Genomic DNA, 27,974 nt, shown 5'->3' with positions numbered 1-27,974 from the left:
CCTCAGCCATACAAGTCGGCTCTGGTTCCAAGACTCCTAGATATGGTTCTTAACACCCTGACTGTCAAGATCTCTCACCAGAAACAGGGCCAATATTCTGCCTTAGCATACAGATGGGGAGATTAGAGGGAATGCTACCTCCAAAGAGCTTTTCACTCTGAAGATGTCTTGCATGGGTGAAGGTTAAGCAGAGGATGGGGAAGCCAGGGAATTCCTGTTTGGGCTGGAGTGGTCAGTGGAGTCTCTGCAAGAAGGAGGTCTGTCTGTCTCTGAGTCCGGAGTGGCTGACACTGGTTTCAGAGTCCATTTGCAGACTCCCCCTGGCCAGCCAGGATGCCCTCCCTGTCTCCCTTGGCTGGGCTTGGCCCCCATCCCATAGAATCTGCCAGCAGTGGAGAGATTATCTCCTAAAAATAGGGCAGGGCCCCACTAAGGTTGTTTTTCTCCCTTCCCCGTGATTTACCATCATCAACTCAATGTGCCTGGGACAGCAAGTCTCACCCTGGCTCCCCAGAGACCGTTAGAAAGGGACACATGGAATCAGCCTGTCTGGGGTCAGTCTAGGGGCAGGGATTACAGGTCAGTCTGGAGGTGTGGTCAGGGCACTGGAGACATGGTTTAACCTTAGGCAAGAGGCAGGGGCCCATCGAGGTAGGGACACTTCCAGAATGAGTTGTTGGGGCCTCTTTTCTCACCGCCATGGTGTTCATCTGAATGACTCCTTTCCCTGACTTTTTGTAAATGTCCCCACATGCTCACTCATCTATGTGACAGCCACACACTCCACTGAGCAAATAGCCCATCTCCAGCTTCACCTCTTCTGTCTTCCTTCTGGGACTCTCATGACTTTTGAGCAAATTCCTTCTGCTCACCCCTGAGTACCGGTGTGTACTCACTCATGAGCAGAGAACATAGAGTCGTGTCCTCCCATCACAAAGAGATGCCCTGAACATACAGGAATGGTTCTCCTCCCTGCACAGTCACCTTCCAAGGTCTGTGGTTAGTGAGCTCTGGTGGCCCAAAGAAATGACTCACTTTGTTATGGCCCCAAGACCTCACCAACAGCCTCCATGATGCTCAGATATCCTTCATATAAGGGACACAAGTCTTGTCCCTCAAGCTTCCAGGTGAGATGGGAAAGGCATGAAGGAGCAGTAGTGTGCTCACTCATATATTCATGGGTGGATGCACAGACATGGTACAGCCATCCTTCAGGGCCCAGCCTGGCTCTTTGAGGCTTTATTATTGGACCAGGAGCTGCCATTTAAAGTACTCTCATTGGTATCTTACGAAGTCAATGTTCCAACTCTGGGGACATGTCTGGAAATAGTGTCTCCACCTTAAGAAGGTGAAGGCTTTTACTCTGCCTTGGTCTTCAGTAGATCTTGGGTACTGGACCCCTTCTCAGTGAGTTTGGATGGAACTGGACAGAAGCCAATCTCCCAGCTGGGGCTGCCTGGATCGCTCACACAGCTGTCTTCAGGGGCATGCTGTCAGCTGGCTGGTCCAGGTCCTTCTTCCTTGCCATGGCCAGATGAGTGAAGATGAGGATGAGGAAGAAGCCTGAGGGAACCAAGAGGGACAGATAAGCCCTCAGAAAAGGCTGAGAGATGGGCCCCTCTCTAAGGACTTCTCACTATTGGTTGGCTTAATAGAGATGACATTTCCTGGACAATATCTCCAAAGCTGGGCCGAGTATGACTTCTGGTGCCTGGTGGAGTCTGAATGCTTGGTCTGCTCTGTCCCTACTTCCCTAAGGCTGTCCCAGCACACCCCAGTCTCCAAAGCCCCCTTCTTAGTAGGATGATGCAGGAGGATGGCCAGTTCGAGGCCTTCATGGGCTACAGAGTGAATTCCAGGCCAGTCTGGGTGACTTAGTTGAGACCCTGTCTCAAAATAAAAATTAAAAAATAAAAACTAAAAAAGCCTGGGGTTGTAGCTCAAAGATAGAGTGCTTGCCTGGTATGTGTGAGGCTCTAGGTTAAAGCTCCCCTGTAGTATGTCCCCTTCTCCCTGGGGGAGAGCTTGGGTAGAATTCATGGGAAAGGCAGTACACTGTTCTCCTGGGCCTCCACGAGGAAGACACCTCGTAGCACTGTATGTAACCAGCGAGGAAAAGAAGCAAAGGGGGCCGGACAAGGAAAGGCAGTGGAGAGGATTTCTGCTAAAAAGACCTGGGCTCTACTGCCAGTGCCTAACCTCATGCAAACCACTTAACCTCTCTGAGCCATGGCAACCTCATCTGCAAAGTGGGGAGACAGCAGGATCGGGTTCTCAGGATGTTCCACGTGATTGTCTATGTCATGTGCTTGCCATAGGGACCACCATATAGGCAATGCATCATGATGTGATGGTAAATGCTGTTCCCAATGGTAACAAGGTTGACTGCGATGCCTGGGGCAGTGCAGAATGGCTTGGAGAGTTAGGGAGTTCATTTTCCAGACCTGGGGCTACTATGGGGACAGAGAGCACTTTGTTTTATCTGGACACCATGGCTCCAACCACTCGTCACCGATCCCATGCAGAAGCCCAGCCTCCATTACCTATCGCTGCCAAGGTGCCTACAAGGATGCCCACTGCCGACAGCTTCGTGGGCATGCCCTTCATGCGGCCCACCTTGCGCATGCACTGTCCCTCCACATTGCAGCGACACACGATCACTGGAGTGAGGGAGGAAGGTGAAGGTGTTGGGTAGGGATCCAAGTCCTCACCTGGTCAGCTGGCTCACACGTGTTTCTGTGCACATGTGTGCATGTGCGTGTGTCAAGAGTATGTGCTCCCCTGTGCATGTGGTGGGGTACACACGGGTATGTGGGTCCAGCCACAGATGAGCCAGTGTGCACAGGCTGCACGATCCGTGCTGTGTGTGTGAGTGCATGTAGTGTGTACCCAGGTCCTTTCCCCCACCCTGATGGCTCTCATAAACCGCAGATGCCAACTTTGGCTATACCCAAGCCCTGACCTCACCTCGGACCAGGAGTTGCCACATCCTGGCATCGTGATGCACAACCACTGGGACCATGTATTCACCTGGCTCCACCCAATGCAAGGCCAGGGTGAGGTAGGCATGTGAATCTGTTGGGTTGCAGGCAATGTTCAGGGTCACTAGCCTGGACAGACTTTCTGGAGGCTGCTTCCCTAGTCCCATCAATGCCCATCTCACTGCCGAATGACCCGCACCTTGTCTGGGCCACAGGCTCTGGCTCCCTTCCCTGGCCACATACCATTGATAGGTTGGAGGCGCCAATCCCGCTGCACCGTGGGGTTGGGACCAAGGGCAAAGTTGTAGAGGCCATCCCCACTGGTCAGGTCAGGGTCCTCACTGGGTCCACTAATGACCACACCATAGTCCTGACGGGGTGTGCAGAGGTGTCGGGTGGGCACAGGGGCAAGAGCCAGTGCTGGGGCAGGAGGGGCCTTCAGGAAGTGGACCACGAGGGTGGCAGAGGTGCTCAGTCCTGGCTCATCTGCATTGTTGGGGGTAGGGGTGAGCCCTGGAGTCCCTGGGCTGGGTCTGGTGTCCCTCCACAGCCCACTGTTCTCACCCCACTACCACCCTATGACACTCCTCCACCCCAACTCCATCTCCCCACCCCATCACCATCCCCACACCAGTCTCTTCCTCCTCCATTACCCAAGAAGCTGCCAGCCCACCCATACCTTTCTGGATATCAAACCTGCCTCAGTGCCTTGAGGCCAGCACCCAGCCACGTAGCCCTGTCCTAGCCATGGAGAAGTATGCCCCTGCTATCTGCCCTAGGCCTCCTGCTACACTGTCCTGGACATGTCCTCCCAGGGCCAGCTGCTCCCCACACCTGGCCTGAGTGTCTCACTTGACTGCTTCCCAGCATTCCTGGCCTAGATCCACCTCCCTAGACCAGAACCCCCTGCCCCAGCCTGTCCCTGAAGCAGACACCCCAAGGAGTCACAGGCGCAGGACTGGGGATTTTGACTGCCAAGCTAGAAGCATGATTTGTAGATGAAGCTTTCCATAAGCAGGCCCTCGAGAAGCCCCCACTGCTGCCTGGCCGTACCTGTGTCCTGGGCCTCCACAAGCACTGTGTACGTGTCCCCAGGCCGGGCACCCTGAAGGGACTGGGCCGTGTGCACCTCCCCCGAGACCTCCTTGATGCAGAGCCAACCCTCTGAGTCATTGACCAGGGAGAACCTAAGGCCCAAAGAAGGAGATGGGGTGGGGAAGCACTGGGGTCTTGCCTAGAAACTGCCACGTGACTTGATCAAGTCCCATATTTTCTCTGTTACTTGGGGGGAAGCGCAGCAGTATTGAGTACCCAATCTCTCTCCCCAGCTTCAGACCTTGTTGTGGGTAGGGGATTTGAATGGCAGATTCAAATGTGGACAGGGAAGGGGCTATCAAAGCCTGGGAGGCCTGGTTCCAGACCACCTTGCCAAAGGGTATGGAGGGGTCAGAGCCTGAGCACAGCCTTGTCTGGGCTTCACTCTGGGTGGGGTGGGGGTGGAGGGTGGTAGTAGAGTGCCTGGCGCTCCCTTAAGCTAGGGAGGATTGGAGCTTTCATTCGGGGTCTAAACATCCTTCATGCCCTTGCTACTCCACCCAGTCCTGACCCCCCAGGAGTCAAAGCTTTGGCATTAGTGATAATTGGAGGCAGGTTCAAGGCCATGGGTAATGTGAGTTCCTCTAGGTCACTACAGTTGTCCCCGGGGATCAGGGGAGATCCAGTCGAGGGGAGAGACTTCTCTTTTGGCTCACCTGAGGCTTCTCATGGGGTTTGAGGGCTGGATGGTCAGTAGGAAGGAGCCGGCTGGAGTGCTGACTGCAACACTGGCCTCATAGCTCTCCTGGTCCAACTTGAGGGGTGGCACTACTCTCTCCACCAACACAGTCACTGTGGCTGTGGATCCAGGGCCTGGGCCTGGGCCCAGCAGTTCCTCCACGTTCTGCACCACTACTACCACCTCGTGATGAGGAGCTGCCTCATAGCTGAGGTTCTGGAACCAGTGGGTTCTCAGGTCACGGCATGGGCCAGGCCAGGACACTCCTTGTCGCTCTTCCCCACTTGTCTACATCCTTACCTTGTGGAGTCTGAGCTGTACGCGATCAGAGTCGGGCTCCCAGGCCAGATCGAAGATCCCTTCGGGATCTCCAGCCTCAATGGAAAAGTCCATGAGGCGGAAGGCAGGTTCAAGGTCGGCATCAGTGGCCATGAGTGTGGTCACTAGAGTCCCGGGCTTTGCATTCTCAGGAAGGCTTATTGGTCCCACCTGGAGAGATGGGCAGGGGCAGTGAATCCCATCAGCAGCCTCCCAGTGATATCCCCACGGCTTTGGCTTACCTGGGAAGTGGAGAACTCAGGGGCATGGTCATTGGTATCTGTGATCATGACTGCCACCTCACACGTGCTGCTGAGGCCTGAGGCAGGGGAGGGGTTGTTGGTGAGGTCCAGGTAGGAACAGAGAGTCAAGGGCCCGGGTCACCACTGGGGTACTTACCACCCTCTGCTCCTGCTAGGTCAATGGCCAGCACCTGAAGCAAGATATTCTGGCCAGCTCGGAGTGGGACAGTCCCCAGTGTCACGCTGCCTGTGATGGGGTCTAGTTCAAAGGCTCTCCCCTCAGCCCCTTCCTCAGTTTCAGGGCTGAGCAACCGATACACTATGTGGGAATTGGGAGAGCCAGGGGCATCTGCATCCTCTGCCAAGACTGTTGTCACTGCAGTGCCTGCGAGACAACATGATACCTAGGTAGAACCATGGCCCAGCCAGCCTTACCTTCCACATCCCATGTGTGCGTGTGTGTGTTGGAAAAGGGCTTTGATATGGGGCATGAAGCTAGACCTAACCCAGAGAAGCAAGATGAGATGGTTCCCAGGCACTCTACCCTTCCTTCCCTCCTGACAAGGCCCTAACCCTACCTGGAGGACTGAGCTCAGGGATGCTGATTGATGGGTCCCGTGGCAGGCAGACAGGAGCATTGTCATTCTCATCCATCACCACCACCTGTAACTCCAGGGGTTCTGCATAGTTGTCACCGTGGGGATTCTGAGCCCGCACTTGGAGCAGGTACTATAATAGGTTGATGGGAGATTCAGATGAGGGCCAAGGGCAGCTCCAGCCTGGCCTGGATTGAGGTCCCTTCTGGTGGGCAAGCTCCGGCTCTTCTGGGATGTCTTCTCCTATCTCAGTATCTGTGGAGGATAGCACAGAGCACCCTCCAGTCTGCCTCTGGTTTCCCTCTCACCTCACCTCAGCCTGAGCCTCTCGGTCCAACTCCATGGTTACATAGAGTTTCCCATCTGTGTCCACATCGAAGGGTCCCGGGGGTTGGCTCTCAAGGTGGTAGTGTGCATTGCTTCCACTCCAGTGCACCTGTGAGAAGGACACAGAGTGAAGGCACTTAAGCCAGAGGCTCAGGAAGGATCTGTGCCAGCCTTGACCCCCCATCCGATTCCCGAGCAAGGAACCTATACCCTAACTACCCATGGCAAAACAACTTTGCCCTGGTCCAAGCCTGGGTCTTGCCTAATATGCTTGAATGACGAGGATATTTTATTTTCTGCCCTCTCAGGCTGGGCTTGACCCCAGGGCATTCCTAGAAGAAGCCTGAGACATTCTTAGCTTGGGTGACAATCCCCATGGCAGTAAGAGGTGGCAGCTGTTCTCCCTGAGGAAGCCTTGACCAAGAGTGGGAAGTAAGAACACAAAGAGAGCCACATCTACCAGAGGCTGGCAGGTGAAGGACTGTGGATTTGTCCCAGGTCTTACCACCCATGCCATAGTGAGAAGTGATTTAAAAAAAAAGAAGCAGAGATAGGAGTGCAGATCAACTGGGTCCCAGACCCTCCTCCCAAGCATCCTTGAAATTCAGGACCAGCTGTACCAGCCACGAGGCTCTTTCAGCTACTGATGGCTACCTACTCACCTGTGCAATGCGGTGTGGGTACACGACTTTGAGGTTCTCTGCCAGATGGACAGGTTCTAGGGGCACCCAGGTGTTGTCTACTATGGAGATCTCTACAGTGGCTGTGGCCTGATTGCCTAATGTCTGGTCTCCCATGTCCTTGACCTGCACCAGTAGCTTGTAGGGCCCTTTTAGTGCATGGACCAGGCTGGTGCTTCCTAGAAGGTATAGAGTAGTCAACTGAGCAGTGGTCCAGAGAACAAAACTCAAGGCATTCTTCTTGGCAAGTGCCAAACACAAAGCTATGCATATTCTTGGCCAAGGAGTGAGAGGATCTTTTAGCACCATCAGGAGCATCCAACAAGGACTTGATAGTTTGTGACTTCACTTTCATATCCATCCACATTGGGAATGGTTTGTGGACTGGTTGGGGTAAACAGATGGCCAGGATAGAGAAGTGGGTAAATAGGTATATGGTCAGTTGGAAGAGTAGAGGGGTAACTGGATGGATGAATGGGACTTAAGAGTGTGTGATTGGGAGAGTGGGTGAATGAGTGAGTGTTGGACACATGAGCTGAACAGGTAGTTAGAGGTCAGATGAATGACAGTGGCTAGCTGTGTTAAGGTAGGATTCACATTAAAAATTTTTTTTTTAATTTATTTGAGAGAGAGAGGGAGGGAGAGAATGGGTGAATCAGGGCCTCCAGCCACTGCAAACGAACTCCAGACACATGCACCACCTTGTGCATCTGGCTTACATGGGTCCTGGGGAATTGAGCCAAGGTCCTTTGGCTTTGCAGGCAGATGCCTTCACCACTAAGCCATCTCTCCAGCTCTCACATGTTTTTCTGTCCCAGTTTGTTCCTCTGGTCTGAACTCTCAGGATCAGATTTCTCTGCTGTCAGTCAGGTCTCCCAACTATAGGCTCTCTATCCATTCCTGCCTGGTCTCCATGCATCCCATTTCCACTGTTTATGTACAGCTCTGGCCTAGAATGTCCTTCCCTCTTTCATTCATCTCAGCTCCAACCCATCCATCTCTTACAACTCAGAAGCCCCCTCCCCAGCATTCCCTGACCCTTCCTCCATCACACTCAGCTTACCTCCAGGGCTGAGGGCCAGAGCTCCCAGCCGAGGCTCTAGCTGGAACATTTCTGGTACAGGTTGGGCTGGGGACTGGCTCAGAATGTGAAATCGAAGATCCGAGTTGGCTGTGCCTGGTGCATCCCCATCTGAAGCCTCAAGGAAAAGGAAGGGTATGCCTGCAGGTGTGGAATATCTCATAAGGAATGGTGGAAATGGGGAGTCTCCTATGCCTCCCCACTCTCCCTGACCCATCCTTCCACATCCATGATAGCCTCAGGAGTAACCTCTTTTTCATCTCCTTTCACAAATGAGCAAACAAGCTAAGAATAGGTGGGACCCTCAGTGGGTTGGGAGGGTACAGGATGGTACAAACTTGAGGGGCTGCCTGGGCTTTGCTGCCTTGTCCCTATGCCAATTGTCTCTTATCAGTGCCCACCTGATTTTACTGCACACTGGCTGCCCTTGTCACTCACCAGGTCTGGTGCCCTGGCTCAGTTGTGCTATGTAGATGGCCTGAGAGAATTGGGGAATCTGGTCATTCTCATCTTTCACATGCACAATCACAGGCTGTGGACCCCACAAGACACGTCCATCTTCAGACTCCAGTGATACCTGGAAGGGAAGGGTAGTAAGTCCTCAGCCCTGCCTTATCTGCTCCCCCTTTATACCTCACCTCATCATACCTGCAGTCGATACTCTGCCTTTTCCTCTCTGTCCAGGGCTCTGGTGGCCACCAGGAAGCCAGAATCTGGATCTACAGCAAAGGGGTCCTCCACTGTCATGCCTGAGTCCCCTAATAGCACAATCTGGCCTTCAGCCTTCTCATGGGGTAGCGGTAGCTGGGGTGAGAACAGAAGTAAATAAAGTGGATGATAGACCTGGAGGATACTCTACTCACCCAAAGGCTATTATTATTATTATTATTATTTTCTTTTCCTTTTTTTCTTTCTTTCTTTCTTTTTTCCTTCCTTCCTTCCTTTCTTTCCTTCCTTCCTTCTTTCTTTCTTTTTTATGTTTTTGAGGTAATGTCTCTCTGTAATCCAGGCTGACCTGGAATTCACTATGTGGTCTCAGGGTGGCCTCAAACTGACAGTGATTCTCCTATCTCTGCCTCCTGAATACTAGGATTAAAGGTGTAGGCCACACACCTGGCATTATTTTTCTTTTTTTTTTTTTAATTTTTATTAACATTTTCCATGATTATAAAAAAATATCCCATGGTAATTCCCTCCCTCCTCCCCCACACTTTCCCCTTTGAAATTCCATTCTCCATCATATTTTTCTTTTTTTAAGGCCCAATTTTATATGTGAGGAAACTGAGTCTCAGAGGGAGCTGGTGCTCACCTGAGGTCACAGAACCAGTAAGTGATGGGTCTGAGCTTCACAGGCAGAACTTTTTCTCCTGTGCCAGACATTCCTTTGTATTCCTCGCTCAATGCATCCCCACCAATCTCCTTTCCTTCACTTTTTCTCCCTTCCCTTCCCTTCTCTTTCTTTCTTTGATATAGTGCAGCGGGTGGATTCTCAGTCTCATAATCTCTCTTTGACACAGGATCTCTCACTATATGGCTGAAGCTGGCCTCACACTCATGTCCTCCTGTCTCAGCCTTCCCAGTGCTAGGAATATCGGCATGTCATTCCACACCCATTATCAACCTTCCATTCTTTAACTCAAAGTTCTCTTCTCTGAATTAAAATTTTGCTAGCTACACTAATCCACATACTCTCCAGAAAGCAAGGTTCAAAGGAGACCCAGAGCAGGAAAAGGGAGGGGTGCTGAGGGTAGGAAAGAGATGCAAGACTTTTGGATAGGGGGAACCCACTCAGCTCCAGGCTCACCTTGGACAGGTACAAAGGGAAATTTCCACCATAGTTTTCAGGGACTTCCACATGCAGCTTTGCGGGTTGGACTTCCTGGAAAGCCTGTGGGACAATTTTCACCTTGTCCTCTGGGTGCTGGCACCTACCAAGAAATTTCTGCCCCTTTCCTGGGCCAACCAGCCTCTGGTCTTGGGGTTCCTGCTCCCACAGCAGACCCAAAGCCCCAGTTTTGAACTGCCTTGCCCCCTCCTTCTCCTGTGCTCAGTGTGATGGGTCCACGTGGAGTTGAGCACAAGAGTGCCAATCCCCAAGGCCAGGAGCTGAGAGAAGAAGCAGGATCCAACTTACCTTGGAGACAGAGAGACAAAGCAGCCACAGGCAGATGAGGATCATGGCTGGGGTGGGCCTGAGGGACATGGCAGTGAGAATCCGGCTCAGATGGGTAGGAAGGAGAGTTCTATTGCATAATAGTCAAAAGGATGTCGGTATGGACTCTTCTTCCCCCAAGGGCCTATGGCTCTTAGGCCAAACCCACTGAGGGTCTCAGGAGCAACCATCTAGATTTTGACCCCCAGAAGGGCCTCCATAGGTGTTTCACCTCCAAATCCTTGTCTCTATCCTGCCATAGTCTCCCCAGCTCACAGATCCCAAAGTGGTAATTTTCTAACAGCCCCCCCCCCAAAGTCACAGAAGTTTGAAGCTGGAAAGAACTATGAGGGTCACTTCCTACAGTTTCTTCATGTTGCAGGCAAGGCCTGGCCAAGGTCATAGAGGACTTGACCACAAGAGGATTCCTTCTGGAACAGAGGACTTCTGGGTCAGGTCTCAGGGCTGTCCTGTTTCCCACTGTCACCCTCTAGACATAGAGTTTCTCCTGGGCAGGAGCTCTGATCTCCTCTTGGCATTTTGTGGCACCCAGCAGGTAGCTGAACACACAGAACATCAACAACCCCTCCAAGACAGACTCTTGGAAATTCTTCCCCAAACATTAGAAGGACAGTATAATACTTTCACTCCCAACCTCAGCCCTGCTCACCCAAGAGCTCCCAGCTCCTCAGCCACTGGAGCCAAAAGAGTCCCCTTGGTCCAGCTCCCAGGAGAGAAGGCTCCTTTTCCAGGGACTTCTGGCAGGCAGGGTTGGGTGGGGCAGGTCAAGGTGGACACTTGAGCAGGTAGGCGGTTTGGCCACACTTACTCAGGAGTGGAAAATGCCACCGAGCCCATAGCAGCAGGCCTGGCCCCGCCTAGCCCCCCCGAGTTACTCATTGACTTTGGAGATCTGGAACTGCTCAGTATCCGTGACTGCCAGCCCCAGGAGGTGGGCAGATCATTGGTCTGGCACTCCTACCCTGACACAGCCCAGTGGGCACTCCTTGGCCCTCTGAGCTTGGACATGACTTCTTTTCCCATGTCTTCAGGCTCAGCTCTGCTTCTCCTCTGTGTGCTGACCATCTATAGCCACATCTTTGCACATACTGTTCCCTGTGCCTGGAATGCGGCTTCCCATTCTCCATCAGTGCAGTGAGTAACTACTCATGTTTTAGTGCTCGGCTCAAATAGGCCATTCTCCAGGAAAGCTCATGTGCTCACAGGCTAGGATGAGGTCCCCTCAGACAATGCACCCAGGCCATGAGCAGCTTCTGTTCATGTAGAGGACGCCAGCTTGTCTCCTAGTCACTGACTTGGGAATCTCATCCGGGAAGGACTTAGGGTTCCAGCTAACATCTTGCCCTCATCCTGCCCCAGATGCTCCAAAGTGACTTGTGGAACTGATACAAGGACTGGATGCTGTACCTGAAATGCAGGTGAGTAATGCATGACCCAAAGTGGGTCTGACTATCATCAGTGGGACTAGTGGCTAGGGACAGAAACCTGTGACTTCCCTGAAGATTCCAATGAGACCTCACACTGGCTCTTGAATACTGACAGGGCTGAGGCAGTGGACTGTCTTATGCCTCTGAGTAGAAAAGAAGACGGAACCAGTTTAGTTGACCTGGAAGGAGTTGCAGGCCAAAGAGGTACTCCCCCAGCCGCTCCCATGCCCTTCATGAGGCCTGCCAAGCAGACCCAGAAGCTTTGATCTCTGGGAGTGCCAGATGAGGGGAGGGGTAGGAAGATCTTAGTCTCCTCTCCCTCCCTGTCCTTGGAGCTTTATAGGGTCTCTCTCCCCTGATGGCTTCTCATGGCATATCTGATTAGCCTGTCATGCTGAAAGCTGGGCTAGGACCCTTCAGCTGCCACTGCCTGTCACAAGCCAAATGCCTGCCACAGGGACAGTTGGGCACCCAACCCAGATTAGTGCTATTAAAAGTTGTTAAAGGATAGGCTGGAGAGATGGCTTAGCAGTTAAACACTTGCCTGTGAAGCCTAAGGACCCCAGTTCGAGGCTTGATTCCCCAGGACCCACATTAGCCAGATGCACAGGGGGACGCACACATCTGGAGTTCGTTTGCAGTGGCTGGAGGCCCTGGTGCGCCCATTCTCTCTCTCTCTCTATCTGCCTCTTTGTCTCTCTGCGTGTCACTTTCAAATGAATAAATAATAAACAAAATTTTAAAGTTGTTAAAGGAGTTCTCACACATATTGAACATCCATCACTGCTCTGAGCACACACCTTCATTATTTCACCCACTCCATTGTGAAGCAGGTACTGTCCCCATGTTACACACTGAGACACAGAAAGGGTAAGTGGTTTGCTCAGGGTTGTACAGCCAGTAAGTAACAGAGCCAGGAAGGCTGAGATTCCCCTGCAGGCCTGGGAGCATGTCTTCCAGTGTGTGGGGAAGCAGCAGCAGCTTTGAACAGTTAATACAGCCCTGAGGAGCATGTAGGGAACTCTCAGAGGTCTCCTCTCACATACACACTGAGGAATTGCCTTCGAACCTCCTTGCCATTGAATAAGCTTCAATTGAGGTTCTAACCAGGTCTCAATGGTTTTCAGGGGTCTGTGGAATGAAGGAACATGTGAATTCTGGCCTGGGATCTTCTCAGAAGCTATCCCAGGCTGCCTCCAGGCCTTAGAAATGAACAGACTTATATAACAGTCACCACACAGCCACCTTCCATCTATCAAATGGTGATACTCTTTCCTGAAACCATGTGTAATAGCCTATATATAATAATATATATTATAATATATATCATATGTATACCATATATATATATATATATATATACATACATATATGTATATATATATATATGAAATTTATTTGAGAGAGAGGAGAGAATGGGTGCACCAGCACCTCCAGCCACTGCAAACGAACTCCAGATGCATGTGCCACTTTGTGCATCTGGCTTACGTGGGTCCTGGAGAGTCAAACCAGGATCCTTTGGCTTTGCAGGCAAATGCCTTAACCACTAAGCTATCTCTCCAGCCCTGTAATAACCCTTTTTTAATCTATGAGAATGACACTCCAAGACCTCTACTGCATACCTGGACCGTGGATAGTACCAAATCCTGTGAATTCTGTATTTCTGCCTACACATCCCTTTACTTAAAGGAAACACTTCTCAGCTTCTCTTTGTCAAATCTGAATTGCCAGTGTCACTACTCTATAGCTACTCAGGTGACTAACATGGTGATACCAGGATGGTTAATCCAATAACTGGCTTCTAAGTGACTCACTGGTAGGATATAGTATGGAACCTCTAGGTAATGCATGATTCACATCCAGGGCATAGAAACAAATGGTTTGAGATTTTATCATGCTACTCAAATCATCATGTGATTTAAAACTCCTGAGTTGTTTATTGCTGGAATTTTCCATTTCATATTTTCAGGCAGGCTATAGTTAATCAAGGGTAACTGAAACTACAGAAGGATGAAACTGTAGATCAGCATGGAGTACTATAGACAAACTCTGACACAATGTAAGGTCAGTAATTCCATCTACTCAGGAGGCCGAGGCAGGCTATCAAAAGTTTAAAGCCAGGGCTGGAGCGATGGCTAAGGCATTAAAGCACTTGCTTTAATGAAGCCCAAAGATCCAGGTTTGATTCCACAGGACCCACTTAAGCCAGATGCTCAAGGTGGTGCACACATCTGGAGTTCGTTTGCAGGGGCTAGAGGCCCTGGCACACCCATTCTCTCTCTCTCTCAAAATAAAATAAAATAGAATAAATAAATAAAATTTTAAAGTTAAAAGTCAGCCTGGGGCTGGGTGTGGTGGTGCATGGCTTTAATCCCAGTACTCAGGAGGCAGAGATAGGAGGATTGCCATGGGTTTGAGGCCATCCTGAGACTACACAGTGAATTCCAGGTCAGTCTGGGCTAGAATGAGAACCTACCTCAAAAAACTAACAAAAACACCAGCCTGGGGAACTTAATGGGTGTAGATGGGTGGGGAGGCAGCTACATAGGAATACCTTCCTACACAAATGCAAGATCTGCGTTCTAGGCGGAGAGGGCTCCAAGAAGCTATTCTTGCCAAAGACAAATTAGCCAATACATTAGGCTGGCCAATCAGAGGAGAAAACAGTCAACTCCCTCCTCCCCAGGGGCCCAACCTCATCCAGTAAGTGGGGGAATTTTCAATGCCTGAGTGCCTCTCATTCCCACTTGTAAAGAAACACCAGCCACACACCTTCTCTGAAGTCTCCCCACCCCGACCCCACCTCAGATGATTCCCAGCCAGTCAGGATGGAGCTGGTAGAAATATTAGAGGTAGAGACAGACCTTGCATTCTTGTAGGGCTGTGGAATCCAAAAGGAAGTTGTGTTCTTTTGGGCAGCCTCAGTTTTCTCTTCATGTATGGAGAGTAATAGAAATCTCAGTTAGCTAGCCAATGCCAGGCCCCAGTGCAGAAGGATCTGGACAGTGGGATGGGAGGGGGTTTTTGTCTCCTCTTGTTCCTTGGATGTCCCACCGTCCACCCACAGGCCAGGCTACTCCTCTATCCCCTCCATCCGGCTGGCTATGTCCAGGTCAATTACTGGGACCATGAAAACTACACACTAGGCTGTGTGGGCATAGAGCCCTGATTTCTCACTTTCAGAAGCTCTTCCTTTTCCTAAAGCCCCCAGATGGGAGAGACAGTCAACAGAGTGATTTGTCAGGAAATAGTCTTTATTACAAAAATCAGCATATAAACAAATAGCAACCATACTGAACAGCCTCCCTCCAGGGCACATACACCCAGGTGAAGAAAGGTAGAGTCCCAATCACCGGCTGGCTTGGGCTACTGCTTGGCATGCACGTGGGCCTGCACATGCAGCTCTGTAGAGCCAGCCCTCATCAGCCACTGGGAGCTGCCTCTCGGGGCAACACTATCAGTCTGTCCATGACCATGACGTGGGCTGCACCCAGCTGGCAGCTCTGAGGAGCACAGAAGGTAGGCCAGCCCTGAGGCACCTAGGGCACTTGGCTGGGCCAGTCCATCAGCCCGTCCATGGTCTGCCCACATGGGACCTTAGAGAACTGAGAGGTCATGGCAGGACTTGGATTTGGCACGGAAGGCCATTTTGCGGCTGTTGCGTGCTACAATGCGGCCCAGGAAGCGCTTCGCCTTCTTGCCAAGGCTCTCTCGTCGCCGGGTACCAGCTTGCCGTCGTGCATTGTCCTCTTTGCTGTCCCTGCGCAGGCGTATCTGGCGCACGACACCCTCAAACAGTGCCTGGACGTTGTGATGAAGCGCTGCTGATGTTTCTATGAACTTGCAGTCAAAGACAACAGCACAGGCCCGGCCCTCTGTTATGGTAGGGGCAGGCATGAACCAATAAACAAAGAGTGAGACCCCCCCCCCCACACACACACTCAAATCCTGGCCTTTGGCAGCTACCACTAGTGAATCCTCCCACAAAGCAAAAAAGGGATTTCTGGATCCTTTCCAGAAGCACAGGAACCCTAGCTCCCATACTGAAGGTCTCAGGTATTGCTAGGCCATTCCCTAGGCCGAATGGGCCTACAGAGTTTAAGAAGTCCCCAGAATGATGGCCCACAAATGGTGACATTCATTTATTTAAAATCTGAGGTTTAAGGCTGGAGAGATGGCTTAGCGATTAAAGTGCTTGTCTCTGAGCCTAAGGACACAGGTTAGATTCTACAGGCCCCATGTTAGCCAGATGCATAAGGTGGTGCATGCATCTGGAGTTCATTTGCAGTGGCTAGAGGCCCTGGTGCACTCTTTCTCTCTGACCCTCATCCTCTGACCCTCTATATTTAGTAAATAAATAAATAAAACAATAAAAAAATCAGAGGTTTTAAAAAAGGTCTGGGCTAGGCATTGGGGTACACACCTTTAATCCCAGCACTTGGGAGGCAAAGGTAGGAGGACTGCAGTGAGTTTGCAGCCACCCTGAGACTACATAATGTATTCCAGGTCAGCTTGGGCTAAAGTAAAATCCTACCTCAAAAAACAAAACAAAACAAAAACAAAAACAAAAAAAAAACCAACAACAAACTATTTGATAGCCTAGTGTCTTATGATTTGATGTTACATTATGATGGCAGGGTGGGAGCAATGTGATCAAATCACCACTGAGTTCCTCTGAAGTGGTCAGTGTTAGGGCATGGGGCATGGGGCCCAGGGATCAGCCAGGCTCACTCTGAAATCAGGCTCTGACTTCCAGCTTGATTCCCTGAATGCTCTTCCATCTTCTCCCCCCTCCCCCCCCCCCACACACACTCCCAAACACCTGTCAAGCCAGGGCCAAAGGAGCGGTTGAGAAGTGTGCCCAGAGGTGTATAAGCTCCCCTAGCAGATCTTGTTCTTTCCTCAGCCCTGTCAGGCCTTTGGGAGCCATGTAGACCAGCAGCAGCCACCAGCCCCCATCCCCACCTCCACCAAGTTTTCTTCCTGAACATTTTTAGCCACTGATGCTCCCCAGAGACTCAAGTTGAGCCAAGATTGACTGGCTCACAGCCCAGCCAGGATCTCCCTCCCTTTCCTGACCCTCTGCCTGCTTACCGTCCACGGAGACCTCACGAGAGCGCACCAGGTCACTCTTGTTGCCCACAAGAATGATGGGCACATTGTCTGTTTGCCGTGCCCGACGCAGCTGGACTCGAAGTTCTGAGGCCTTCTCAAAGCTGCCCTTGTCCGTTATTGAGTACACAATGACATATGCATCTCCCATAGCCATGCAGTGACCAGGCAGCCAGCGGGCCCCATCCTAGAACACACACATACTTATTCAGCAGTCTTCGTGCCCCTACAGAAGCCTGTCACTCCTGGTGGGACTCTACTCCCACTCATTTCTTCCTCCACCCTCCACCTGGGGTCCAAGCCTGCATCCTACCTGCTCCCAAATGTCATAGACCATGAGTGATGCTTCTTCTCCATCCACTGTGATGGACCGATCATACGTGTGCCCTAAGCAGGAGACGGCCAAAAATCAGGTTACCAGTTTGTTGTGAAAAGCCCTCACTGGGGCTGTAGAGATTGCTTAGTGGTTAAGGCACTTGCCTGAGAAGCTTAAGGACCCAGGTTCAATTCCCCAGTACCCATGTAAGCCAGATGCATAATAAGGTGGCACATGCATCTGGAGTTTGTTTGCTGTGGCTAGAGGCAGTGGCATGCCCATTTTTGCTCTCTGTCTCTCAAAAAACGAAACAAAACAAAACCCTCACTGTCCAGCTTCCCATTCTGGCCACACCCTCCCACTTGTACTCAGAGCCCCCTTAATGCTCCCCTGCACTTGTAGGTGGCTGCTATGGGCAACAGAAGTGACAAGGCCCGGAGCTAGGGCTAGAGGGCATAGTACAACTGACCTCCACCTTCTTGCCCCCAAGCCAACAATGCCCTGGGTGTCCACTTCAGAGTTCCTTGCCCTCCTGCTGTCTGGGCCCAGCGTAACTGTGATCACAGTAGCTGGAGTTGGAATACTGACTGTCACAACTCCCTAAAGACCTTGGCCACCTCAGGCTCCTCTCTTAGACACTCCCTCTGGTTGTGTTCTTGCCAGCTGTAGCAGGGAGGAACGTCCTGCCTCCATGCCACAGAAAAGTCATATCCAACCTTTGGGTCTTCTATTCTGGGCATTTCTTCCCTACCAAGGACTAGCATGTGGCCAAGAGGGGAGCGGTATGAGGACAGTTAGCAGTGGCTCTTTTCGCTTCCTTTCCCCATCTTGAAATGGGAAGGTAAAGAAATAATTCTGAAGGAGTCCTAAATCCCATTGAATTTGTCACTTTCAGTCCAGGGTCCCAGCCTTCCAGTGCCCCTTCCCCACTCTGGGACCCCCCCCCCCTCTCCTTGAACAGCCGGATGCCCTCACCTGCCGCTTCTGCTTCGGACCCATCTTCCACGCCACCGAAGATGCGTGCCAGAGCGCTCTTGCCCACGCCGGGCGCTCCCAGCAGCAGCACCTTGTAGACGCTCTCGTCCGAGCCGCTGCCTCCCGAACTGAGCGAGTCGGAGGAGCCGCCCTCGGGCCAGTCGGGCCTGGGAGCCTGGGTCTCCTTTCCGGCCGCAGCGGCTGCCAGGGCGCCGGGCGTGAGCGCCGCCTGCAGGTCGCGCTCGTCCACCGGCATGCTCCGGCGGTGCAGCGGGGGCGCGGGGCCCCAGGGGGTGCTGCCCCGACGGCGCTCGCGCTCCCGGCCCGCGCCGCGGCTCCCACCCGCTGCGCTGCCGTTGCCATTCAGGGTCATCGCGTCCCACGGGGTCTTGGGCAACCAGGAACAGAGAGATGGCAACCTGGGTTGTGGAAGAGGCAGGACCCGGGAGTCAAGAAAGATGCTCGGGCCAGAGGACCTGCCCTAACCCTCTCTGGTACCCACTGCCAGCCAGCGGGGCCTTTGCGCCCTTAATCCTTGACCCAACTGGGCCTGGCCTATTCATCCCTCACCCAAATACTCAACCACTCGCACACAGACGCGGTCAGGACCGGGATCCGGGCTCCAACCCACTGGCAGATCTGGGTTCAGACACTTGGACCCTTGTCGCTGGCGCCGGTGCAGCCTGGCTCTGCTGCCTCCACAGCCCCTGGGCTGGCTCTGGGTCCCGGCTCGAGGGCAGCCTATTTAAACCTCCGCCCGCCTCCGCCCTCGCCCCCATCCCGCCCCCGCTCCTGTCCCCGGTCCGCGCCGCAGCGGGGCTGACGTGTCTACCCGCCCCCGGGAATCCCCCACCTTCCTTCTAGGACCTCACACCCGCCGGGGGCGGGGCAGGTAGCTGAGAAAAGGGAGGGAAGAGCGGGAGTGTGTTTTGAGAAGGAGCGTGATGGGGAGGATACAGGCGGGTAAACTGGACCAGCCAAGCACCACTCCCTCTGGGGAAAATTAGGTCTGGCCCTTTAAGAGTGAATTCTCCCTTTCCTGGCTCAGGACTGTCCTTTACCCAAACCAGTAGGCCAGTTATGGACTCAACACTCCCAGGCCTTAACACCCACTCCTCACAGGTCCAGATTGTAGCTAGAATTTAGGGGGTCCTAAACTGGTCTTTCTAACCTTCAACACTTATGCAACACTTACTCTAGCTTCAACTAGTTTATCCCCCTCTGTGTTCTGGGGAGTGGGAAGATTCTCCTGAAGAAGACTGTCCCTTCAGGGTGAGGGGCTGGTTACCCAATATCCCGGGGAGCTCTGAGAGGGTATCTGGGGAAGGGGAATCCTCTGTTAGTGCCTAGCTTGTATTCGGCAGAGGGAAGACAGGTCCAGAGAAGGGAAAAGATGAACTCAGTCCCCACCCCACCTCCTAGCATTGCCAAGCAGCTGCCAGCAACTCTGCTAAAAATATCTGCCTTGGCTATTCTGCTCCTGGGCTGGAGGTTGCCCAGGGTTGGGGAGATCCAGGCTGACAGTGTGGGACACCAGGAGCTACCCCCTTCATAGTCTTCAGGTTCTTTGTGCTTCCCTAGCCCCAGACTGGACCTTCTGCTCAATGCACTACACAGGACACATAAATGCAGAGTGTAGGCAAGCAGTGGGAAAGGTCAAAGCCACCACTGCCCAGAGCTCACCCCTCTCCAATGTCGGGCAAGAACTGGGTAGGGTGCTCGGAGGGAAGGAGAGGATATGGGGAGGCTGTCTAGTCCTGGCTCTGGCTCTGGCTCTGGCTCTGGCTCTCCCAGCCCCAGGGTACATAGCCATAAATTGGGCATCATGACCTATTTCCCCTCTTGCTCATCTCTTAGGGGAGAACTGGGGGTGGACAGGCTGTGAAGTACTTTGAGACAGACTTGCTATCAGATTCTGACGTTTGATTATAATGAGGTGAGAGGGCATCCACTTGAGGCTTAGGTGACATCACTGATAGACGACCCTAGTAGGCCATAGCAGGTTGTCATGGAGACCTGGGCCAGACTTTCTAACTGCTGCACCAGTTTCCTTGGCAACACCTAAGAGGACCTTGGATTGAGGAGAACCTGGCTAGGTAAGGTTATACTGGAAAGGTCCATGCCGGGCCTTCTTGCTCTTGGGGTCCCCAAAGTAGGCAGGAACTAGGCTGAGGGGCATAGGCATTCTCTTAATGGTGGAAGGTAATTATGACAGCCTGAACACCCCATGCTGGCTTTGGCTTTTTGGATAAAATTCAGTGGTAAGAGACAGTCATGGGCTCAGCCTTCCCTCACAGGACAGATGTTTCTAGAGACAGCATACTGCTTCCCATCAGGAATCCTGGCTAGTTATTTATGAATACCCCTCCCCCACGCACTGTATGGCTGGAAAGAACCCTTAGGTGTCCCAGAAGAGTGTCTGGCAGAAAATAGGTGTGGGGGTAGCTATGAACCTTCCCAGCAGGGGCTATGCAGGGAAACAGGCCTGGCTTTCCCCTCTTGTAATCTGAGCTTTTGACTTCAGCAGTGTGTCTTCATTGCCAAGGAAACAGCATCCACACAGGGCCACTCAGACCCCAGGCATTCTGGTGACTGTCTCAACAGACCAAAGAACATCATCACAAGTCTAGGTATAACCAGAAGCCCTAGGATCCAATATCAGGACATGACCTTGAGACAGTTCCATTCTCATTACCAGGTCACCCCAGGTCTCTTGGCTGAACTTGGCTGCCCAGAAGATACAAACTATGGCTGGAACCAGCCCTAGGACCCTCTGTCCCCCACTAGCAGTTTCACCTCTGCCCATTTGTCTTGCCCAAGCCTCAGTTTCATTCTGTGTAGACCAGGATAATGTCTCCCTGGCAGTGGCTCAGGACTGATACATGCTACCATCTTAGCAGGCACACCTACTCCCATCAGCCTTGGTTGGATGGGGTAGGTTGAGTGAATCCATAGATTGTCTCTTGCTTCTGCTTCACTTTCTTTACAATGATGGTTTACCCAGGAGGCTAGAGATTCCACAAAAAATACAGGTAATTCTTCCCCACCCCCATTTCTTCTTTGTGGGACCCCCAAGCTCTCTCCTCTTCCCTGAGATGACTAAATGTTGAAAAAAGAATTTGGCTGGTCATTAATCTTCATTGCCAGTTTAACTGGACTTAGAATCACCATAGAAACATGCCTCTGAGTGTGTCTACGATAGTGTTTACAGAAAGCTGTAAATAAGGAAGACCCATCTTTTTTTTTTTAATTTTATTTGCAAGGAGGTAGAGAATGAATGAATGAATGAATGTGGGTGCACCAGGGCCTTAAGCCACTATAAATGAACTCCAGGTGCATGTGCCACTTTGAGCATCTGGCTTTACATTGGTATTGGGAAACTGAACCTGGGTCCTTAGCCTTTGCAGGAAAGCACCTTAACAGCTGAGCCATCCCGCCACCTCAAGACCCATCTTGAATGTGGGCAGCACTAGTCTATGGGCTGGGGTTCAAGAGAAAAGGAGAAAGACAGTGGGCACCAACATTCATCTCTTTATTGTCCAACTACAGGTGCAACGCGACCAGCTGCCTCACACTTCTGAGGCCATGCCTTCCCCCCGTAATAGGTTGTATCCTCTCCAACTGTAAGCCAAAATAAATCCTTTCTCCCTTACGTTGCTTGTCAGGTACTTTGTCACAGCAATGAGAAAAGTACCTAATGCAGCTTGACTTGAGTCCCCACCCCTCCTTACACCACAGCCCCCATGCCCTCGGGCCTCTGCTCTATTCCAAGGTGGAATTCAGACCCTTGTGCAGGATAAGCCAAAATAGACATAGCTATGTGTGTTCATATGTCATCTGATCCCTGGGCCAATCTCATTTAGCTATGATTTGTTATTCCTAATGTGTATATAAATATAAATGTGTAGATATAGTAACCAAGGCCTGATGGTTCACAGGCCAGAAATAGCAGAGGCCAGATGTGCCTGATGGAGGGTTTCAGAGATCTTAAACCACCTGATACATGCATACCACTGCGTCCTCATACAGCCACTGGGGTTCCAGAAAGTTCCTCTGGTGCTGGTCCAGAATGCACAGATGGTGTCCTGCAAGCATCCAGGGACCAGGCACAGATGAGTCAAGACTGTCAAGGGGACTCTCCAAAAGGCTAGCCACTTGATGTCCCTCATCCACTGTGGCCTGGCCACCAGAAGAGCCAATAAAATGACTCAGCAACACCTGTCTACCATGCGATGCTCTCCCCCACTTCACCGTGGCCACTTCAGACACATGGGGCCTGGCAGGCAGAGGCTCACATGTGGTGAGGCCTGCAGCTCAGGAAGACTCCTTGGGCTTAATCACCCCGGTGGGTCACTTGTATCTCTGAAACATTCAGCTGCCTCATATGTGGAAATGGGGGATCCAGTGCCTGGAAGATCATCTGAGATAAGCCCAAGGCCAGTTTATATTTGCACAGAGCAGTCCCAAGAGATTTCCCTAGCTTCACTACATATCACCAATGATGAAATTCAGTGTCATGGACTGACAGCCTCATCTCCTTGGTCTTGGGCAGTCACATGGTTCAGCATGGCCTCAGCCATCAGGTGGCCAGGACACACTTGCTCAGAGGGAACTGTGAAGACAACAGCTGGGGTCTGGGGTGGGCTTAGGCCCTTCTGTGGAGCCCACAGCGCCCCCTGCCAGTTGAGTAGCACCTTTATTTACTCAGCTGGAAGTCTTCAGGAAACTATTCTAAAAGCTCATTTCTCACCTGCAAACTGGGAACCACTGCACAGGGCTAGATGGAGTACTGACTCCGAGGCAGTAAATGTAAAGCCCTCTTCCAATGCCCACACTCAGGGCAGGCTCAGTGTTAGCTAGCCCTCAAAACTGATTTGCCAAGCCAGGAATGGTGGCTCACATGTATAATCCCAATACTCAGGAGGCTGAGGCAGGACTGGGAGTCCCAGGTAAGCTGGGCTACACAGTGAGTTCAAATCTAGCTTGGGCCACACACAGAAACCAAAATGGCAGGAGGGAAGAACATATGACAAGCACCCAGCCAGGTTCCAAAGCAACAGGGTCAACTAACCATGGACTGATGACCTCCAAAACTATGAATCAAAATAAACTCATTTTCTTTATAAGTTGCTTACTTTAGGTATTTGTTGTAATGATAGAAATCTGACAACACAGTGGGGGGGGGGAGAAAACTATAGAAGCTAAATGGAAATAAACAAATGCAATACATAAACCTTGACTGGGCCTGATAACCACTTCTGGGAAATGTCTGTAAGACTGGATCTTAGACAGTATTGAGGAACTTCCCTCCTTTTTGCTAGATGAAAGAATTATGGTTATAAAGGCTTATAGATGTAGGACACAGGTGTTTTAAAGTGAAGGGTCATGTTTCTGTACACTGCTCTAAAAATATTATGTATTATATAAACACACATAAATAAGGCCAATGTTGCAACAGGTCACCTAAATCTACTGAATTGAATCTACTGGTGGTACTGGGTGTCCAAGTATATTTATTTATTATTCTTTCATTTTTATATTTTATCTATTTGAGAGAGGCAGTCTGACAGAGAGAGAACAAGAGAGAGAAGGGGGAGAGTATGAGCACATCAGGGCCTCCTGCCACTGTGAATGAACTCCAGACACATGTGCCACTTGTGCATCTGGCTTTACTTGGGTACCGGGTAACCAAACCTGTCACTATTTTGTACTTGCAACTTCCCTAATCAAAACACCAGAGCTTTTAGAAATAATGAACTACACCAGTGGATTCACACTGAGAAGGCACTCACTACTACACTACCCCTCCCCATTCCACATAATTCTACACTACCCCTCCCCATTCCACATAATTCTACAAAGATAAAAGACACTCAGGCAACCTGGGAAGTGAATATAAATTAAGGGTTTATTACAAAATGCACAATGTTGGTTTCTCATTGCCAGTGATTCAAGAAAACAGAGCCATGAGCTCTAGGTGGAGCTTGGGCCAGGACACCAGTGTGCAGGCTTGAGACCAAAAGCCAGGCTCAAGAGCGGGCTGACAGACACTGATTCACAACCTCTAGCAGGTGGGTGTTCTCCAGCGCAGCCGCCACTCGCTCCTTATCTGCAAGCTGTTTGTTCACTGGGTAGTCAGGAGGGTAAGAAAGGTAGGGTCAAAGCAAACACGGGGCCAGTCCACTAGCCAGCCCACCTCTGAGTATAGGCTACATCCACACCAATTTGGCTCTCCTGTCTCCTCCATTCCAGGACCCCCAAATGTAAGTCATGCTATCCCAATCACTCGAGCCTACACTCTCCTGCTTGAGACCCATCCTCCCAAGGCTACTCTTGCCTGCTCCCAGCACTGCTGAAGCCTGACAGTGACAATGAGCATGCAGGGAGTTTACAGGAAACAGAACTAGCTTCAATCTAGGATCTTTTCTTTCTTTTCCTTTCTTTTCTTTTCTTTTCTTTTCTTTCTTTTTTTTTTTTTTTTTTTTTTTTAGGTAGGGTCTCTCTTCAGCCCAGACTGACCTAGAATTCACTGTGTAGTCCCAGGCTGGCCTCTAACACACAGTGATCCTCTTACCTCTGCCTCCTGAGTGCTGGGATTAAACGCATGTGCCACCATGCCTGGCTCTAGGATCCTATTTTAATTGAAGAGTCTTACACTTTCACCCCCAATCTTGTCCAATAAACTGTGGCAAGGAGGAATATTCAAGAAGCCTAGTGCCTCAAATCAACACTCTTACCTCCAGCCCACACTTACCTGCATGCTCCGAGGCATGGGTCCCAGGTGTAATGTGCACATCCATCTGGGAGGAAGACAACTTGAGTCTGAGCAATTACCCACCTGCCTACTTTTCTGTCCCCTCTACCCCAGCCCCTCAGACATCACCTCCAACCCATCTTTCCTTCCAACCTCTCTTCTGGACTCTGGCTCTTCCAATGCACCCCAAGCCCACCTGTAGCCACTCAATCTCTACCCAACAAATCTGTCAGTATTGTTGATTGTTGACAGGCTTGCCTGTGCTCCATCCCCAATCCAAATTTACACACACACAGAAATCCCCATTACCCTTCTTGACACACTTCTCACTACTTAAAAAAAAATACGTTTATTTATTTATTTATTTGACAGAGGGCAGCGAGGGAGAGAATGAATCACTTTGTATGTCTGGCTTTAGGGAGATACTGGGAAAATGAACCCTGATCATCAGGCTTTACAAGTAAGCACCTTTAACCTCGGAGCCATCACTATAGCTCCATTACTAGTTTTCAGTTCAGATCTTTATTCTTTTTTTGTATTATTTATTTATTTACAAGGGGAAAGGAAAGAATGAACGAATAAATGAATATGGGCATGCCAGGGCCCCTGCAAACAAACTCCAAATGCAAGTGCCACTTTGTGCATCTAGCTTTATATAGGTACTGGGGAATCTAATTTGGGTCGTTAGGCTTTGCAGATAAGTGCCTTAACCACTGAGCAATCTCTGCAGCTCAGATCCTTTTTTTTTTTTTTTTTTTTTTAATTTCATGGGCTGGAGAGATGGCTTAGTGATTAAGGCGCTTGACTAGGAAGCACAAGAACCCAGGTTCCACTCTCCAGGTCCCACCTAAGCCAGATGCACAAGGTGGCACATGCGTCGAGTAGCTAGAGTCCCTGGCATGCCCATTCTCTCTTTCTCTCCCTCTCTCTCCGTCTGTAGCAAATAACAAATCTTAAAAAAAAAAAAAAGTTTTCATCTGTGTTGGGGGGGACACACCAGGGATTCTTGAACTGCAAACGAACTTCAGCCACTTATTGCATCCATCTTTACACGGGCTCTGGGGAACTGAACCTGGCTGGGAGGTTTTGCAAGCCGATGCCTTTAACCACTGGACATCTCCCCAGCCTGAGATCTTTATTCTTGTTGTCATATTAACTTGGAGACTTTCCTGTCAGTTTCACACCACTTGGTGGGATCCTTCCGTACTCTTTTCTGATATCCTCTCAGTGTCCATGCTTTCCCTGACCCCTCTCCTCAGTAGCAGACCCTCGACGTTGCTTCATTCCTGGGGCTCAATTCCAACTCACCTTGAACCGCTGAGGAAGGGAGCGCAGAAGCTTGACTTTGATGGACAGGCCAATAAGAGTGGCCATGCTACAGTGCGGGATGGTAGGTGTGAAGGCCACCGCCACTGTGCTCTCGGGGTCACTAACCTGGAGGATGGGAGAGACGTCAAAGATCACAAGGCCACCCCATCCCTTTGCTTAGTTGGTTGTTTTGGGTAAGCATCCACAAAATGCTCCCAAACAACCTTCCTGTTCAAAGAGGAGAACGGAGAGAACGCCAGCCCCCGATGTACAGTGGAACCTTTCTGCGTGCTCCAGCAAAGCTGCTCCCCTCGGACACCCCCGGTGACTCACCTGAACCCGAACTTGCTCTACTACGTTCAATTCTTCTAGCGTCAGTGGATGCTCCGGGTCGTTGATGGAGCGAATAAGATGTGTCAAGTGAAGGAAAGGGGACTCTACCTTTTTGCCCACTCACACCCTCCGCCAGTCATGCCTGGCTGGGCTGGGACACTCCTCTGCCCGGTTACCCTCAGCCCCCAAGACCCCGGTAGCGGCGGATATCGAAGATCTCGCGGGCGTCGATGCTGTCCGGCACTTGCTCGTCTTCCTCGCCCGCCGTCACCGGCCGCTCCCCGGAGCGTTCGTAGATGAGCGGGTTCGCGTTCTCCAGGAGACCACCGCCCACGCCCCCGCCGCCGCCGCCGCTGCCGCCGCCGCCCACCATCCCGGAGCCGCAGCCCACCCCAGTGGCTGTACACTTCCGCTCCTGCGGGAGCGCTTCCTGGGCACGAAAGAGGGCGTGGTGTGACTACGGGGTCGCGTAAGGGACAAGGCGGCGCGTCCAGGAGTTCGCGAGAATCCCTGCGGGACTCCTGAGGGACTCTGGCTGTGCGAGGTCGTGCGACCCGGTGGGGAGCTGAAAGGCAGAGCCCAGTGCCATTTGATGAAGGCACTAAAGGATGACTTTGAACCTTGATATCACTTCTTCCGGAAGAACAGGCTGCGTCTAGGCTTGCGTCCTGCTATCTCGGCTGGCTGAATAATTGGGAAATTTCCCGCTGTTGCGCCTGCCTCCCTCGTGGAACCATAGGCCCAGGAGTGACCTGCCAGGTTCCCAGAGCAGGGTGCAGCAGGCACTTGTTAAATATCTGTTAGATGGATGAGTAACTGTGAACTCGTCCTCGATCGGAAAGGGAAGAGTGAAAAGACTAAGGGAGCCAGGCGTGGTGGCGCACGCCTTTAATCCCAGCACTTGGGAGGCAGAAGTAGGTGGATCACCCTGAGTCCGAGGCCGCCCTGAGACTACCTAGTGAATTCCAGGTCAGCTCGGGCTAGAGTGAGACCCTACCTTGTAAAACAACAAAAACAAAATAAAATAAAAATAAGGAAGAGGGCTGTGGATGTGGAGCTCTTTTGCAGTGACAAGAGGCCCTGGTGTGTCCATTCTCATTCATTCATTCATTCTTCTCTCTCTTTCCCTCCCCTTGCAAAAATAAAATATTTTGACCAAAAGGAGTCTTGAAAGAGTAGGGAAGGGCTAACGCAGGTCCTTAACAGGGACTATAATGGATGAAGGACCGTGAAGGTAGTGAACTTGGGTCTCTAAAGCAAGGAGTTTGAAGAATGAAAAACTCACAGCTTCCGGGGCGCGGTCATGCAGTTCCCTTCACCCAGGTCAAAGGTCGGTCCATTCTCCTGTGCAATCCTGAGCTAGTACCAGTTACAGCTTTCTGCTCCCTTCTCTCTGCTTCAACGTCCCCATGGGACTGTGGCTACAAGGACAGTGAACACAGTGATTCAAGATTTGAGGAGAGGGTTCTGGGTTTCCCAGAGGGGCTGCACGAGCCACTTTGCCTCTTTGGAGGTGGCCATCCCTTGCTTGCTGGACAGAGCTTCCTGCATCCTGTGACCTCTGTCTGCTCAGTAAA

General features: G+C 51.4%; 3 protein-coding genes across 5 annotated transcripts; all 3 read right to left on the bottom strand.

Moving 5' to 3' along the window:
• Positions 1 to 1,210: 1,210 nt before the first annotated feature.
• Cdh16 (cadherin 16) lies at positions 1,211 to 10,995 on the bottom strand. Of its 3 annotated transcripts, none has more exons than XM_045142281.1 (18): positions 10,822 to 10,994; positions 10,134 to 10,191; positions 9,804 to 9,905; positions 8,648 to 8,803; positions 8,438 to 8,576; positions 7,982 to 8,140; positions 6,901 to 7,097; positions 6,225 to 6,347; positions 5,894 to 6,044; positions 5,473 to 5,700; positions 5,316 to 5,392; positions 5,056 to 5,244; positions 4,733 to 4,971; positions 4,035 to 4,168; positions 3,225 to 3,467; positions 2,968 to 3,075; positions 2,544 to 2,660; positions 1,211 to 1,563 (listed from the first exon to the last, which is right to left on the bottom strand). In XM_045142281.1, exons 2-18 carry the CDS (start codon positions 10,176 to 10,178, stop codon positions 1,466 to 1,468), a joined length of 2,505 nt encoding a protein of 834 aa, XP_044998216.1. In that variant the 5' UTR covers positions 10,179 to 10,191; positions 10,822 to 10,994; the 3' UTR covers positions 1,211 to 1,465. The 3 variants fall into 3 exon arrangements, with proteins under 3 accessions (XP_044998216.1, XP_004663530.2, XP_044998217.1); XM_004663473.2 differs by having other exon boundaries at positions 9,804 to 9,887; positions 10,822 to 10,993; XM_045142282.1 differs by lacking the exon at positions 2,544 to 2,660 and having other exon boundaries at positions 10,822 to 10,995.
• Positions 10,996 to 14,835: 3,840 nt separating this feature from the next.
• On the bottom strand, positions 14,836 to 18,712 carry Rrad (RRAD, Ras related glycolysis inhibitor and calcium channel regulator). Its single transcript, XM_004663472.2, has 5 exons — positions 18,585 to 18,712; positions 18,003 to 18,421; positions 17,025 to 17,098; positions 16,694 to 16,898; positions 14,836 to 15,474 (listed from the first exon to the last, which is right to left on the bottom strand). Exons 2-5 carry the CDS (start codon positions 18,373 to 18,375, stop codon positions 15,197 to 15,199), a joined length of 930 nt encoding a protein of 309 aa, XP_004663529.1. The 5' UTR covers positions 18,376 to 18,421; positions 18,585 to 18,712; the 3' UTR covers positions 14,836 to 15,196.
• A 5,180-nt stretch (positions 18,713 to 23,892) lies between these two features.
• Ciao2b (cytosolic iron-sulfur assembly component 2B) lies at positions 23,893 to 26,770 on the bottom strand. Its single transcript, XM_004663471.2, has 5 exons — positions 26,608 to 26,770; positions 26,398 to 26,477; positions 26,065 to 26,190; positions 24,757 to 24,802; positions 23,893 to 24,129 (listed from the first exon to the last, which is right to left on the bottom strand). The coding sequence occupies exons 1-5, from the start codon at positions 26,768 to 26,770 to the stop codon at positions 24,032 to 24,034; spliced, it is 513 nt and encodes a 170-aa protein (XP_004663528.1). The 3' UTR covers positions 23,893 to 24,031.
• Between the last annotated feature and the right edge of the window lie 1,204 nt (positions 26,771 to 27,974).

Source organism: Jaculus jaculus, chromosome 1 (assembly GCF_020740685.1).
Source record: "Jaculus jaculus isolate mJacJac1 chromosome 1, mJacJac1.mat.Y.cur, whole genome shotgun sequence".
NCBI lineage: Eukaryota > Metazoa > Chordata > Mammalia > Rodentia > Dipodidae > Jaculus > Jaculus jaculus.
The sequence above is the reverse complement of the archived record's forward strand: the minus strand, read 5'-3'. Positions and strand labels throughout refer to the sequence as shown.